A 15021-nucleotide genomic window follows, 5' to 3' on the forward strand; every position below is an offset into this window, starting at 1 on the left:
AGATAAACAATTCCTTTTTTTCCTCTTCCATTCAATGTGAATACCTTCATAGGAGCCACATTAGAGAGTACTGTTTGAGGGGAAAAAAAATAAGTCACATTCTTCCAAATAGAAGGAAAAAGTTCCCAACGACAGCCAGACTTTTTTCCTTGTAAGACAACATCACTTGCTTTTTTTGCAGACATGATCTTTCCAGGTTTTAGGTGTTAGGTCTTTTAAAAATTGAACTCTTTTTTAATCAACCAGCCCCTCAAAATGATCTGCAAAGAGTGGGAAATTAGATTTTCGATTAAAACCTTATCCCATCTCGAAGGATTACTTTATATTGATTCTTAAATATGGCTACAATTGATGGGCTCTAATTAAAAATCCAAAGGAAAAGTCTGTCGTGCCCATATAAAAGGAGCTTTTCATATACGGGAAATAAAGCTTGTAAAAGGTTACAAATAAAAGATTAGAGATTTATCCAAACTAGTTTAAAGCTTCACTGCGGTTTTCTTTTCTTCTTTTTTCCTTTTCTTACAAAACCATTCCTGGGCCTTTTTTCCCCCACTTTTAAATGAAGTTTGCAAACAGGCAAGATATTGGACTGTAATGGTTGTTTTATATCAGCTCTGTAAGCACAAGGCTACTGCCTGCAGTAGAACTGATTTCAAGGAAAGTTCAGGAACAGAAGATGAAAATTACATAAACTGACAGCTACCACCCTTCCTCAACCCATCCATGTTCCCGTCCACACCCTCCTAACACAGGGCCACATCCACACTCACACCCCTCATATTGCTCTCCCTCTCTCACACTCACACAAGCCCTTCCTATCCCCCACCCTAACCTTGCTCTGCACACACCCTTAGTCCCCACATGCTCAGGGACAGACGCAGAGCTCCCAGCTCACACTCAGCTCATAAATGTCTCCCAGCCCCACATCTCGCACTTGTCACACAATCTTAATCCGTTTCATTCCGGAACAACACGGTCCTCTTTTCCTCTTTTCTGCATTTGGAATTTGCCTCCTACTCTTTTATCAAGACAGCACAATCCTATCTTTGAAGTTGTTTCTTTCTCTCTTACCCTCTTTTCTGAGGCAGTCGTAATGCAGGGAATAAGCAACCCAAGCCTAATTCACAAGTGATCTATTGCCTTCTGTTTCCCTCCAAATTCTGCCTGCGTTGCCAATCTTTAACCCTCGTTAAAAAATTAATTAAAGTTAATCTTGTCAAAGTTTTTAATAAAGACATATCTAAAAACCTAATGGAAAATGACTTCTTTCTAAATATCGTGGCAGTTCTAAGGCAAGATGTGGTCCCCTACTGTCCACTGAATCGCTGAAAAGATTGGAAATTAATCTTCATATTTCTGAAGTAAGTGTTCAGGGAGTCTAACTGGCTCCTTTCCCCCTGAGAGGCTGTGTTCTCACGGAATATGGGTTTTGTTCTTCTTCTTTTTTAATTAGCTTGGAAGAATCCTGAAATCTTCCTCCTTTCTCTTCCCACCCCTCCTTCTCCGCCCCCCCCCACAAGAACCATAGTTAATAAACTTGGAGGAAAGTTTGGAATATTTTAGACTGGCCTGGCATGTAGGGTGGAGAAAGTAAATCCAGCTAGCATGAGACATAAATTTAGATTGCAAAATATGAATATCGGCCATATTTTGGAAACTGCATGCAAGCTCTGACAAATAATTTAATTCCCTGTGTACTGGTTTTCTTAATTTAGCTTCTGAAGACACATATCTCATATTCATAGCAAGATAATTGTACTCATGGCAATTAAAAAATATCCACTTGTTAATGAAAATTACTTAAAAACACAAAGCATGCTACCTACCATAAGTCAGACTCATGGAAAAAAAATTTAAAGACACAGGATGTAGGAAAAAAAAGTTAAACATGAACAGAGAAAATACAACGACCACATAGTAAGTATACTGGAAGTCCAAGGACTTACTGAAAATCAAGAGTTAGACTTTTCATCCAAGGAGTCTTTTTCTCCCACCAAGTCTTTATGGTTTTCAGTACAACAGCCCAACCCCCTTCCCCCCCCCCAAGCCAGTGGCTTTTGTCCTGACCTAGAGTAGGGTTTGTGGGGACTGTACCTGAGCCGGGCTGTCTGCAATTTCCAAATTGACAAGAAGAGACTGGAGGATAAAGAGCATGTTCTTACAGGTGAAGAGCAATTTTGCAACTTTTCCAGGAGACACCCAGGAGAAAGCTTTCTTGCTACCAACTGCTGCAGAGTCTGGGCAGAATTCCTCTAGAAAGAAAAAGAAAGTCTTTTTTTCCCCCCTGTCTGCCTCTGTCTCTAGTTCTCTTTCTCCTCTCTGTCTCTCTCTGTCTCTCTCTCTCTCTCTGTCTGTCTCTCCCTCTCTCTCTCTCTCTCTCTCTCCCTCAGATCCAATCTTTTAAGAGCTTCAGCACATTGCTAAGCTAAAGGGAAATTCTCTTTGATAAAGCGGCGTTTCCAGCTTCTGGGTTTTAAAACCTAAATCTATATTCAAATCTGGCTGAAGGTGTGTTCTGGGATTTATGAAAGCCTCTTAAAGGGGTAAATTTACCAAACCGTGACAAAATCATCACAATCTTACTTTAGACATCTGAAGTGGATGAGAATTTTAAAGAGACCCTTGTTTATTTAACACTGTCCATTTCCAACTCGTGGTTTATTGGTCCTGCATTTCTGCGAAGTTATTAGACTAAAGGGCAAAGGAGAAGCGAGAGCGGGCTGCTCCCAGCCGCTGTAAAGGGAAAAGCCCTCCCACGCCCCACGGCGCTGAAATCTGCCCTTGTCGAACAGAACCCGGGAATTTTCAGGGAGATTCAGCTGCCCCCGCCAACTAAGAGGACACCGCAAACCTCTACGTAGGTCTTGAGGGTTTTCCCACAACCCTGGACCCCACGGCAGATAGATCTCCCAGTCTAAAATGCTTCCCTTACTTTGTGGAGATCACAAGTGCGTGTTCTGATATTTCTCCACCCATCCCACCCCACCCCCGACCCCCACTGTCCCCAAGGCCTCCCTCCGGTCCTTCCCCTCTGCCAGACGCACAACGTCCATTTTTCTTTTTCGTTCTTTGATGCTTTAAATATCACTGCGATCAAACTGGGAGAAACACTGTCTTTTCTCGGGGTAGGAAGGAGGCTCTGGTTCAGGGGATCTGGGTGGATTTGCCCTTCCTTCACCGAAAGCACTGGCCAAGTGCTCCCAACCGATGGGCCAGACCGCCTAGGGCATTTGTCGCTCTCCCCTCCCTCCCCCAATTAAAGGCCGGGCGAGGGGGGGAGCAGTCGCCAAGTCTTTCTGTACAGTGGGGGCGGGGTGAGAAAAAAAAGGTCTGTACTCACCCTCCCCCCCAGCCCGGAACCCCAGAAAGTCGCGACTCCTGGGAACGCGACAGCCAGCGGGTCTCTCCGGACTGGAGCGGGCGCTGAGGGCTCGGGAGTTGCTGGGCTGACCCTGGGGCCGCTCGGGGGCTCGTTGGGACGCGGGGGCCCAAAGCTCTAGAGACACCTGCGAGGCTGGCCGCGGCCGCCGAGTGCCCAGCCCCAGGCCGCGCGGGAGCCGGAGCCCAGTCGGGCTGCCGAGCGCTTGCTGCCTCGTGCGCACTCCCGTAATTCGTTAATTGCTGTAAATCCCAAGGACGGCCACATTTGATTACACATACAGTATAAGAACCGACAACAAAGCGACGAATTAATTACCAACTTCATTAACATAGGTCCCCAAATTAAAGGCAGCGAGCTGTTTCTTTGGGCCCACTTGCCGTGGTGGTGGTGGTTGAAGGGGGAGGGGGTTTAGAAAGAGATTTTATTTTTCTTCTCTGGCATTGGGAGTTGTGAGGGAAGAAATGTCTTCTGCTCCCCCCACCCACCACTCACACACCCTCAGCCGGTCCTCTTCTGCGCCCCCCCCCCCCACCTCCGCCCAATCTGCTGCTGCTTTTCAAGGGATTCAGATCGGTTTGAAAGCTGTCGGGTCCCGCTCTCTGTGCCAGGCATTAAAGTTAGGCTGGGGCTCGCTCTCTGGCTCGGGTCCCCTGGTGCCGCCACTCTCCCGCCTCCGGGCTCTCAGCCCCCGGCTCGGGCAGCCCGGGCTGTTAGTTCCAGGCCCCGCCGGCGGGCATTGAGTAGCGTTTGTTTTAACGCGGAAACTGTTTCCAGCGCAGGCCTCCTGCATTCGCTCCCTCCCTGGGTGTCCAGCCAGACCCCTCTTCCATCCCCGAATCCTGACCTGGCTCCTGTTGTTTCCCCAAACCGGCCCTGGGGTTAGATTCCCCGGCTCGTGCTCTTTGCAGGCTGCCTTGGACTCCTTCAAACTCTAAAAACCTTGCGCAGATACCAGGAGTCCGAGTCTCTCGCTTCGGGGACCAGGGAATATTTATAAGGGCGCAACGCGTGGGAGAGACCTGAGTTTTTGAAAATAGTTTGTTCTGGGACTTGTGTATCTTTCTCTTGCCTACACGCCCACACCTCACTCCCAGGCCTCCTTCTTTTACCCTTTCTGGCCCTCAGCGTGGTCTGACCCTGGTTAAAATGGCAGAGTGGTGGTTTTAGGCTTCAGCCTGACTTGTTTTTTGCGTTTGATCTACATGCTTATTGCTGCCGTTGATGCGATAACTCAGTTACCTTCACCCTTGCTCTTCTCCAGCATTTCCATAAATATTTTTGTCTTTCCATCTTATTGTATGGGTTTCCTTTCTCCCCTTCCCTAAAATCAAAACAAAACAAAAGGGGGGGGGGAGGAGGAAAGGAAGGAAAAGAAAAGGAGAAGAAAGGTAAGGGAGGTCTCCCTGTCCATCATTTTAAATTATACAATTAGTTCACATGCTCTGGCCCATAATGTATATTTTAAGGGGAGCCCAGTGTCTTTCAAGAACATTCTGGTAATGTCGGAGGCCTGGATTTGTTGCCTGCTCGTCCCCCCGTGCAGCAGCGGCCTGTTTTCCTCCCCCTGTTGTGTGTTTTTATTATTTTCCCTCTGGCTTAGATGTGTCAATCATTCTCTCCCTGCCATTGGTTGGAGAGTTTGCGTCAAAAAGTTGCCAGAGAGGCGCTTTCTCAGCAAATCTCCCTGAGAGCGGAACCGACCTCAGCTCCAACTCAGCCTCCACTGTTATTAAAAATAAAAATCGCTAGAACAGCCCTCATCACGTCTACTTTGTATGTATCACAGAGGGACCCACGCGTGTTTCGAACTCAAGCTACTTTCCTCATTTTCTATTCTTTAAATTTTTTTTCGTTGTTTGACTTTTTATGGAGGGGTGAAGACTGCAAGATTTCTAACTCAATACTCTTGATTTCTTTTAGGATAGCGGGCTATTTGGAATTTTGAAGGATAATTTAATTTTTTTCTAACTTCCCATGCTGCTGTAAGGTAAGTCTCCGTCTGTCTTGTCTGCCTGTCCATATCCATGTGCCCCTCTGACTACCATCGCCCCAGTACCTCCAGTAGACCGACTGATACACACTTCTGCGAACGTGGAGTTCTTCCGAAGCATGCTGTATTTTTCTCCCTCGTAAAATTTTTAGGTGTAGTAACGATCATTGCGAAAAATGTATGATCTGGAGGTGAGGGCGGGAGTGGGAGGAGGGGAGGCAGCGCGCTCCTGGGGTCGCCGCTTCCGCCAAACGTCGTGGAAACCCTGCGAGGCTAATGTGGGGTGTTTTGGACAGGTTTTGTTTGTGGTTTTGTTTTATGTCAACGCCCATTTCTCCCTGCTATTTTTCGTTTTGGCCCTCAGATGTGGTTGGGTCATTTGCACTGATCTCAAGGACATTTTCAGAGTCAGAGACAAAAAGATGCAGATGTAGCTAGATGGATGGATAATAATAAGATAGGCGTCTTCTAGAGCCAGCGTGCCCGAAGCCCGACTCGCTCTCCGATCGGCGGGTGAGGACGGTCGCAGCTCGAGCCCCCTGCCTGCCCCTAATGAACGTGAGAGGAAACGCGAGCGGATAACCGAGGAGGCGTGGAGCGGCCGGGAGCTAGTCCGCCCGGCGCTCGCCGCTCTCTTTCCGGTCCCCTTTCCCCAGAGCCAAGAGCAGCTCACCAAGATTCGCCCTCCGTTCTCGGCCTCTCCAGAGGCCACCAGGTCTCCTTTTCCTTTTTGATCACCACTTTTCTCCCCCCACAATAACCTGGGAGTGCAGTAACTCCCCCATCCCCGGTTGTCGTGGTCCCAGACCCGGGTCACCAGGCCGAGCGAGAGCAGGAGAGTCGTTTTGCGATGTGACTTAGCCCGGGATGGTTCTGGGCCCGCCCCGTACAGCCCTCCCCAAACACCTGGGGCTGGCAGAAGTGTTGGTGAGTGGCCCCTGGTCCGCCCGAGGCCGCGGCAGGGCCGGGAACAGGAATCCTTACATTGGGGGAGGCGCCCCCTCCGCGGTTCTGGACCGGGGGCAGAGCCGGGCCCTGCGTGCGCGTTCGCGCGCTCCCCTCCCGGGCTCGGGGACAACCGAGTGTCGTGGGGCCGGGCCGGGGTCGAGGGGTGCCCTGAGGCCCAGCCTCCGTTCTCGGTCCACCCAGGGAGGACCATCAGGTCTCCGCCAGCAGCCTGCCTCGGCGACGTGTCACGCCGCCAACTCCAGAGAAGTCTCCGTGTTGATGCGTTCTCTTGAAATCACAGTCCGATTTCAGAACACATTTTTTTTGAAATCCCAGTCCCGCGTCAGAACTCCAACGAGTTGGCTTTTTCCTCCTTTACAGACAGAAGTGGGGTATGGGGACAGAAGGCCGAGCTGCGTTGATCCTGGAGTGGTGGATGACTTGGGGAGGGGACGGGGGCAGTCGCTCCTGGAAATCCTCCCCTCCGTCCTAGAGCTTCGGGGTCAGGATTTCTCCCACTCACTTCGGGACTTTTTCCAGGCACCAAAAGTTACTAGCACAGGAGACGAGTTGGAGAGGAAACTCCTCCCCCCAAAGGAAGGTAGACACCCAGACCTCTCCTCACACAGCTAACACTGGGGCTTTCTCCTCACCATAATTAATAGTCAAGGCCAACCCTTTTGGCACGTTTCTTCCTCCCTCCCTCGCGGGTGGCAGCGCTGTTCGATTCCCTGAGGCCAGAAACTTTCACTGGAGTTCGCCGGAGAGGGAGGCCCGCGCCGGCTGTTTCCGCGGTGCCCACATCTCTCCTCTTTTCTTTCTCTCCTCTTGCTCTTCGCTGTCTTCCGAGCCACAGGCCAGTCGCCAGTCCGCGTAGTTTTGTTTCTTTTCCATCATGCAGAAAATTAATCGGCCCGGACGAGAAGCAGAGCTGAGCTCGGCGGCCTGTAATTAAGGGACGTGTGCCCCTCGGATTATCTCGTTAGTTTATCAAGAAAACATTTATTATAATTAATTCTTGGACGAGGTAATTATTATTGAGCGAGGACACAGCAACTGGTAGATGGGCTCCTTGGAAGAAAAAAAAAAAAAACAAGGGGGGGGATGCGGGGGAGGGGGGGAGAGCGACAGATTGCACGAATTGACCGTTAGATATAAGGCGGCGCGGGCCGGGGCGGACAGTGGAGCCGGACCTGGGGCGCCAGGACTGCGGGGCTGCCGGGCAGGGACGCCGGACCGAGGCACTCGCGCCTGGAGGTGCGGGCGCCCACCGGCTGCGGGGACTCGCCGGACGACCGTCACCCAGTCCCGTAGGTAGGAGTTCTCCAGCGGCCACCTCATGAGCAATCATAGTGAAGCTTATATTTTTGACGGGGTATTTCTGTTTCCCCTTCTGGGCTCGGCTTAGACAGGAAGGGAGAAAGGTGTTCTTTGGGGGCTTTGAAAGTTAGATGGAAGGGCCCATGGCCTCTTCTTTGGAGAGTGCATAGACCGGGTGCTGAGAGGACTTAGTAGTTTTATTTGGGGGTATTTTTCTTTTTCTTTTAAAGATGCATACAATAGTAAAAGCGAAAACAGTTTATCCCTAAATTTTAATGATTTTTGCGATGGTAAGGGCAGAGGAGCTCCAAGAAGGATCTTTGCCTGGTGCTTTCTATCCGTTACTGCTTTTTATGTTGGAATGTGCCGCTTTCTGAATCAGACTTTTCTAATTGGGTGAGAGTTCTACATGTAAGAACAATTCCGTATTTCTCATGTGTACATCTGCTTTGATTTTATTTTTTTCTATAGTAGTTCAGAACTTTTCCAACATATTGTATTAAACAAGAGAAAACTCCAGCTTGGAGTCTATTTAGACAAATAAAATGACTATTTTAAAGCAATATTATTTTCACAGCTTCCAAATAACTGTCTTGAAAAGAGAGCAGAAAATATCAAGTCTTTGTTATAGCAGCAACCAAATTAGTTCTATTGATGAGATAGTACAAAGTCCTCCGAGAAGGGTATTTATAAAATTACATTGAATTAGATCTGAGGGTGGAAAAGCATGATTTTTGTGCTATGAATTTAAATCAGGAAGAAGTTGCAGTGACTGAGTTCCATTTGTGGAATTTTATGCCTTGATTTCTAAAGCAATGTAAATATGAAAATCCATTCCTGAAAACTCAGTAGGACCTTTGTCAAAGTAAGAGGGAACTTCTCCTAATCTTGTATCCGCCATTTTGAAGCAATCTCTCATAGTGTCAAAGTTGCAAAGTAGAGATCCTTGCAAGATAAGTGCCATTTTTTTAAGCAAATAAAAGCCAGACTTGAAAACTGTCAGCCCATATTAACATCCATTTTGGATCCCTTTGCTTGGGGCAGTGAGAGACACTCAGCTGAAGAAAGTAAATAACTTTTCTTTTTCTTCCTTTCTTTTGCCTCCCTGAGCTCTTTTTCTTATAGGATTGTAGGAAACTTGAAAGGTAGGGAGAAATTCTATTAGTTTCACAACTTTGGGTGTTTGTGTATCTACTTTCTTCAAAACTAAAATGTGCAAAAAGCAGCCGGAATTAACAAGAAACTCTGCTCTAGTTGCTGAGGACCCAAATGTCTGAAAATTTGCCTCCTGCAGGATCTGCAGCCTCCACAACCTCAAAATCAACATGGAAGCGGCTTGCACTACAAATGCACACCCTTTCTACTTGCAAATGTGGGGGCCTGTCATTATCTGATTGGTGGGATTCTAACTTCAGAATTTCTAGCAAACCTCGTGCCAATCTTTTAAGGTTTTTTTTTTTTTTTGCAGTATGTTTAAATATTTGATGGGTGTCGATTAAAAGTTAAATACTTGTTTGTTTAGCTTTAGTTCTTTAGACACATAATCAAGGTCCTCCAAAACCTTAATAAATCTGTTACTTACCTCAAAATCTAATTACCCAGACTACTAATTAGGTGAAAATGATTACTGGAAATGACTTCAAATGTGAAGTAATAGCGGTTGAGCAGTTTTCTCAAGTTTGTCGATTAGCAAGTTGGTATTTTAGATGTTAAATGCAATGACATTTTAGGATCACAGCAGTTAAAAGTGGTAAAAAGCTAAGGTAATTAAAATTTGCCTTGGAAAGGCAACAGTCTGGGGAGAGGTAGATTTCTTGAATTGTTTCTTTGTTTCTCACCAATGGGCTTTGTTATCAGCATTATTTATTTAGCCAAAGAGTTCTTTGTCTCTGCAAATGGCCCCAATCAAGTTTTGTTTGAGACAATTAGCTAGTGCCAGCCAATGAGTCCTATGCAAATGTAGGGATAGGAATGCAATGTGTGCATTTGAAGGCGTGGGGTTTTGTTCTTGGGGAAGGCAGATTGTAATTGCTTTCTTCTGGTACTTTTTTTTTTTAAGTTTAGGGTGGGGGTGGGGAAGACAGGTTTATCTGGTCTCTCTCCCTCCCCTCTAGTTCCAGAGCAGCTGGGGGGGGGGGGGGGGGTGGGTTGCAAGTCCTTTAAAAGCCTCTACCTTGCATAGCCCAGGCTCTTTTTAAGTTAGTGGTGGAACGTGGAAGAGCTGCCGCCTGCGAAGCAGTAAACCAGCACCTCTGTTTGTTTGTTTGCTTTGTCCATAGTTAACCGCTCCCAACCCACACACCAAGGACCCTGAATCTGTCCACTCCCGGCGAAGCGAGACCTTCTGGCTGGGTCCCCCCGATTTGGGCCGATTTTGCGCCTCCAAACAACCTTAGCATGATGTCTTATCTTAAGCAACCGCCTTACGCCGTCAATGGGCTGAGTCTGACCACCTCCGGCATGGACTTGCTGCACCCTTCAGTGGGCTACCCGGGTAAGTGAGCCTCGCGGCACTCCTGCCCCGCCTTTCCCCACGCCCGTGCCTCGGGGATATGACACCCTTTCCCCCGGAACACTGGGGCTGACGGTCCTGCTGCCCCACTCCAGCTCCAGGCGTGGTGTCCCCACTGGATTTTCCTTCTAAGAAGCAGCTCAGAGCCACAGGGCACTTAACCGGCCTGAGGGAAGAATAGGGGCTGGAGGGAGTAGGTGGATCCCGCAACACTTGCAGAAACTCAGAACGCTTTATTCTTAACTGGAGTGAATGGGGGACACACACTGTGGGGTGGGGGGAAGGAAGGTTACTGCCTCTGCCCATATCTCGAAGCCCAGTTCTTCGGAAGTGCCCTCTTTGAGAAGCTGGGTCTCTCCTAAATTCTCCCCACCATGCTTGGGGCCTCCTACATTCTCCCCACCATGTCTGGGGCTTCCCCTCTGACCTCCAGGCCCTCTGCCTCTAATCCCTAGCAGTGTGATTTACGGGTGCTTTCCTTTCCCGTCAGATCTGGGTGGTTTTTTGTTTTGTTTTGTTTTGTTTTTAATCCTCGTAGAAGTTTTAAATATGCCCCCATTTTAAAGATGGAGGAACAAAGGCCCTTGGAATCCTAAAAGCGAGGATCTCCAGCAGGATCGGGATTTCGCCCCATCAGTCCGAACTGCGGGTCCTTGGGGATCCTTTGACTTCAGGGAATGGATTTTTTGTTTGTGTTGTGGTTTAGGGGTTGATTTTGAGGGGTTTTTGGATTTTGGCTTCCTTTTATTTCATTTGTTAGCTATCGAAGGGCTGCTCTGGCTGGAGCGATCCCCGACGTCAGGTGGAGTGGGGGGCCTCCCTGGAAGGGACAGTGTGTGTCTTGCGACCCAGTGTTCGCTGGAGGAGCCCAGGCCCAGGGAGGGGGGGTGGGGAAAACACTGGTAGGCTCGGGGTTGCAGGGCTGGGAGGATGAGGGAAGTGCTGGGAGTGGGGGTCGGGGGAGTCAGAGCCCCGGCAGAGATCCCTATGACTGAGAAACTGCTCCCCCACCCTAAAGGGCCCTGGGCTTCTTGTCCCGCAGCCACTCCCCGGAAACAGCGCCGGGAAAGGACGACGTTCACCCGGGCTCAGCTAGACGTGCTGGAAGCTCTATTTGCTAAGACCCGGTACCCAGACATCTTCATGCGGGAGGAGGTGGCGCTGAAAATCAACTTGCCCGAGTCCAGGGTGCAGGTAGGGCAGATGTAGATAGAACCATCCTTCCCGACCGTGCCACCCCTCCCCTGAGCACGGTATATGTCGAGGATCCAGGAGAGTCCCAGGTCTTAGAGAGGACCAAAGGAAGGCTTGAAACTGAGCGCTCCATTGGAGGCCAGTAAACTTCTAAGGCCCCTTCACATGCCTGATTACACCTCATCACCTTTTTGACCCCCACCCCCACCCAATCCTATAAGCAAGAGCCTTCTGGCCTAAGTTGTAAGGTAAGACTGGCGATTTTGCTGCAGTAATAAAGCACAATCCTAGAGCTCTCGGGTCCCCGGCCAACCGAGGCCCGGCCTGGGCAGATTTCAAGGACAGTTACTTAATATTTTAGTACTTCCTTCCCTTTCCCCATGTGGAAATCCTACCCTATTTTCATCTACTTTTAGGGGTGAAAGAAGCTTAGCTCTGGAGAGTCCCAATATTTTTACACGTGAAGAAATGGAGTAAATGACTTACTCAAGGTCATACGATATTTGGGTGGTAGAACCAGGCTGTAGAAGCAGCTGGTGCTCTTACCAAAGAAATTACACAATAAAAGTGTTTTCTTTGACTTCTTAGGGATTGAACAGAATTTGCTAGCTCTGAGCCATTTAGCTGATAAAATACCAACGCAATATCCTCAGTGACACCCCCCTCCCCCTTAACTTGACCTGAAGCTGGAGAGGGAAAGTAATCTCCCAACTTTTCTGAAATGCAAACACCATACAGAGTTCTCTGGAAAGAATGTTTAGCACCTAAACACACACACACAATACACACACACACACACACACACACACACACACACACCTGGGACTCCCCTTCAGCTAGGACATACCAGTATGAACTGCAAACCAGGAAAAAGACTTTTCAAAGTAAGATGGAAGAAGTTTTAGGATTTGTGAAGCTTGAACTCGAGTCTTCACTGAAAGAAAATAAATGGCTCTGAATGATCTGTGGTGACATGCTCAGCCTTGGTGGCACAGTTAACACGCCCATATGTTGAGTTCATTCAAGAAGACCGCTAAGGACTTGTTGCTCAGAAAATGCCTGTAGTTTCTCTCAAAAAAGGCTGGTAGTTTCTTTGATAGGCCCCCTCACACACAAAACACTGCTCCGTCATTGCAGAACATGAACAGGGCTGGTAATGAGAATCTTCAGAGTTGCAGGCAGAGGCTTAAATTGACAAGCCAGTGGACATAGTACAGGAAACTGAATCCATGTGCCGAGTGGCACTACCTGAAGTCAAAGACTCCAGTGTCAGACTTGAGATGAGCTGAGAAGTCTGTCCTCAAGCTCAAAGCAGACTACATACAAGTCATTCCACTTACTGTAAAGATTTCAGCAAATAGTGGCTTTCAGACCTCCCATCTTCAACAGGATCACTTCTCCTTGGAGCTTGCTTGAGAGAAAAAGGTAGAGTGATTAGCAGTTACTCCCTGGAAGATGGACTGGAAACCTTGAATTTAGGCTGTTCTTGTTGGCTAGTAGCAACAGAATCGTTCTCCCTCACCTCTGTGTTTACCTCCAGAAGACATAGATACATTGTATTCCACTGTAAGAATGTTCCATGGTAACACTGGGTCTATGTGTATGTGTGTATTTGAGGTGAAATAATGAGAGAGGAAAATGAGGGAAAATTTTTAGCCATAGGATTTATTCTGGGCTAGGAGTCCAGTGCTTTTAGACAGAGCCTCCCCACTTTCTTACAATTCCAGGGGTATATATAAAAGTACCATAGTATAGGTTTTCAGTGGCAGGACAGATTGTCTGCTTAGCTCACCTATAATCTGGGAGCCACTCTTGTCCTTACTGAAACCACGTTAAAGAAGTTTCTTTCCCTTTCAAGGTATGGTTTAAGAATCGGAGAGCTAAGTGCCGCCAACAACAGCAGCAGCAACAGAATGGAGGTCAAAACAAAGTGAGACCTGCCAAAAAGAAGACATCTCCAGCTCGGGAAGTGAGTTCAGAGAGTGGAACAAGTGGCCAATTCACTCCCCCCTCTAGCACCTCAGTCCCGGCCATTTCCAGCAGCAGTGCTCCTGTGTCTATCTGGAGCCCAGCTTCCATCTCCCCACTGTCAGATCCCTTGTCCACCTCCTCTTCCTGCATGCAGAGGTCCTATCCCATGACCTATACTCAGGCTTCAGGTTATAGTCAAGGATATGCTGGCTCAACTTCCTACTTTGGGGGCATGGACTGTGGATCTTACTTGACCCCAATGCATCACCAGCTTCCTGGACCAGGGGCCACACTCAGCCCCATGGGTACCAATGCAGTCACCAGCCATCTCAATCAGTCCCCAGCTTCTCTTTCCACCCAGGGATATGGCGCTTCAAGCTTGGGTTTTAACTCAACCACTGATTGCTTGGATTATAAGGACCAAACTGCCTCCTGGAAGCTTAACTTCAATGCTGACTGCTTGGATTATAAAGATCAGACATCCTCATGGAAATTCCAGGTTTTGTGAAGATCCGTAGAACCTCTTTGTGGGTGATTTTTAAATATACTGGGCTGGACATTCCAGTTTTAGCCAGGCATTGGTTAAAAGAGTTAGATGGGATGATGCTCAGACTCATCTTCTGATCAATGTTCCGGGAGGCATAGAAGGAAAAATGAAGGGCCTTAGAGGGGCCTACCAACCAGCAACCTGAAATGGACAAACCAGTCTACTTAAGATCCTGTCATAGTCTTAGATCATTGGTTTTCCTGATTTGCAAAGTGATCAAAAGCATTCTAGCCATGTACAACCAAACACCACCAAAAATAAACAAAACTAAATTGTGAGGGAAAGGAGGGAAGGACATAGTAGCCTTCTTAAGCCAGAGGTGTTCCAATGTTTTAGCCAATCCGTGGTTGAATCTTAGGAATGGACAGTGTCTTCAAGCTCACTCACGTTTCATGACCAACTGGTAGTTGGCACTGAAAAACTTTTCAGGGCTGTGTGAATTGTGCGACTGATTGTCCTAGATGCACTACTTTATTTAAAAAATAATGTTCATAAGGAGTCAATATGTAGTTTAAGAGACAATCAGTGTGTGTCTTATATAAATGGTACATCTGTGGTTTTTAATCTGTGCTAGACTTCAAAACTGTGATCTCCTGTTATTGTATGCAACCTTGAACTCCACCTCTGCAGGGGTTCTTCTGTGATTAAATAGGTTATAATTATAAGCAAATTCAGAGCAACTGAGTACTTATCTAAAAAGATTACCTTTGGCTGGAGGTGAGCTGCACTGAAACTTTACTACAGAATGTCTCTGGACAAGGAGAGTGAGAGAAGAGAAACAAAAGGACACTAATTCATCTGTAATTTACTGTTGGTAAGCCTAGCAGTAAAGAGACATTGGTCAATTGCTCTGACCCTGATGAATTTATAAACTGAGATCATTGTCGTTTATGCTTGCAGATGTTAACTGGAAAAGTTATATATGCATAAACCTTTTCTTCCTGGATTTGGCAGATATGTATAATTATATTAAAATGGTTCTAGCACAACATTGGGTCCAGTTTAATTTTATACACTATTTATGGATGAGAAGCCCACATTCAGCCTCTCCTTCCCCAAACATGTTTTATTTAGGTCAGAGAGGAAATTAGTAAACTTCATTTAAAAGGCATTTTTGGTTTTATCTGTGGATGAACTAGGTGTGAGTGACTGCTGTA

General features: G+C 47.5%; 1 protein-coding gene across 2 annotated transcripts; it reads left to right on the forward strand.

Moving 5' to 3' along the window:
- The first annotated feature begins 5062 nt into the window (after nucleotides 1-5062).
- Nucleotides 5063-14839, forward strand: OTX2 (orthodenticle homeobox 2). Of its 2 annotated transcripts, none has more exons than XM_027571433.2 (4): nucleotides 5063-5155; nucleotides 9920-10134; nucleotides 11195-11346; nucleotides 13205-14839. In XM_027571433.2, the coding sequence occupies exons 2-4, from the start codon at nucleotides 10038-10040 to the stop codon at nucleotides 13823-13825; spliced, it is 870 nt and encodes a 289-aa protein (XP_027427234.1). In that variant the 5' UTR covers nucleotides 5063-5155; nucleotides 9920-10037; the 3' UTR covers nucleotides 13826-14839. The 2 variants fall into 2 exon arrangements, with proteins under 2 accessions (XP_027427234.1, XP_027427233.1); XM_027571432.2 differs by lacking the exon at nucleotides 5063-5155 and adding an exon at nucleotides 5175-5369.
- The last annotated feature ends 182 nt before the right edge of the window (nucleotides 14840-15021 follow it).

This window comes from Zalophus californianus, chromosome 6 (genome assembly GCF_009762305.2).
Source record: "Zalophus californianus isolate mZalCal1 chromosome 6, mZalCal1.pri.v2, whole genome shotgun sequence".
Classification (NCBI taxonomy): domain Eukaryota; kingdom Metazoa; phylum Chordata; class Mammalia; order Carnivora; family Otariidae; genus Zalophus; species Zalophus californianus.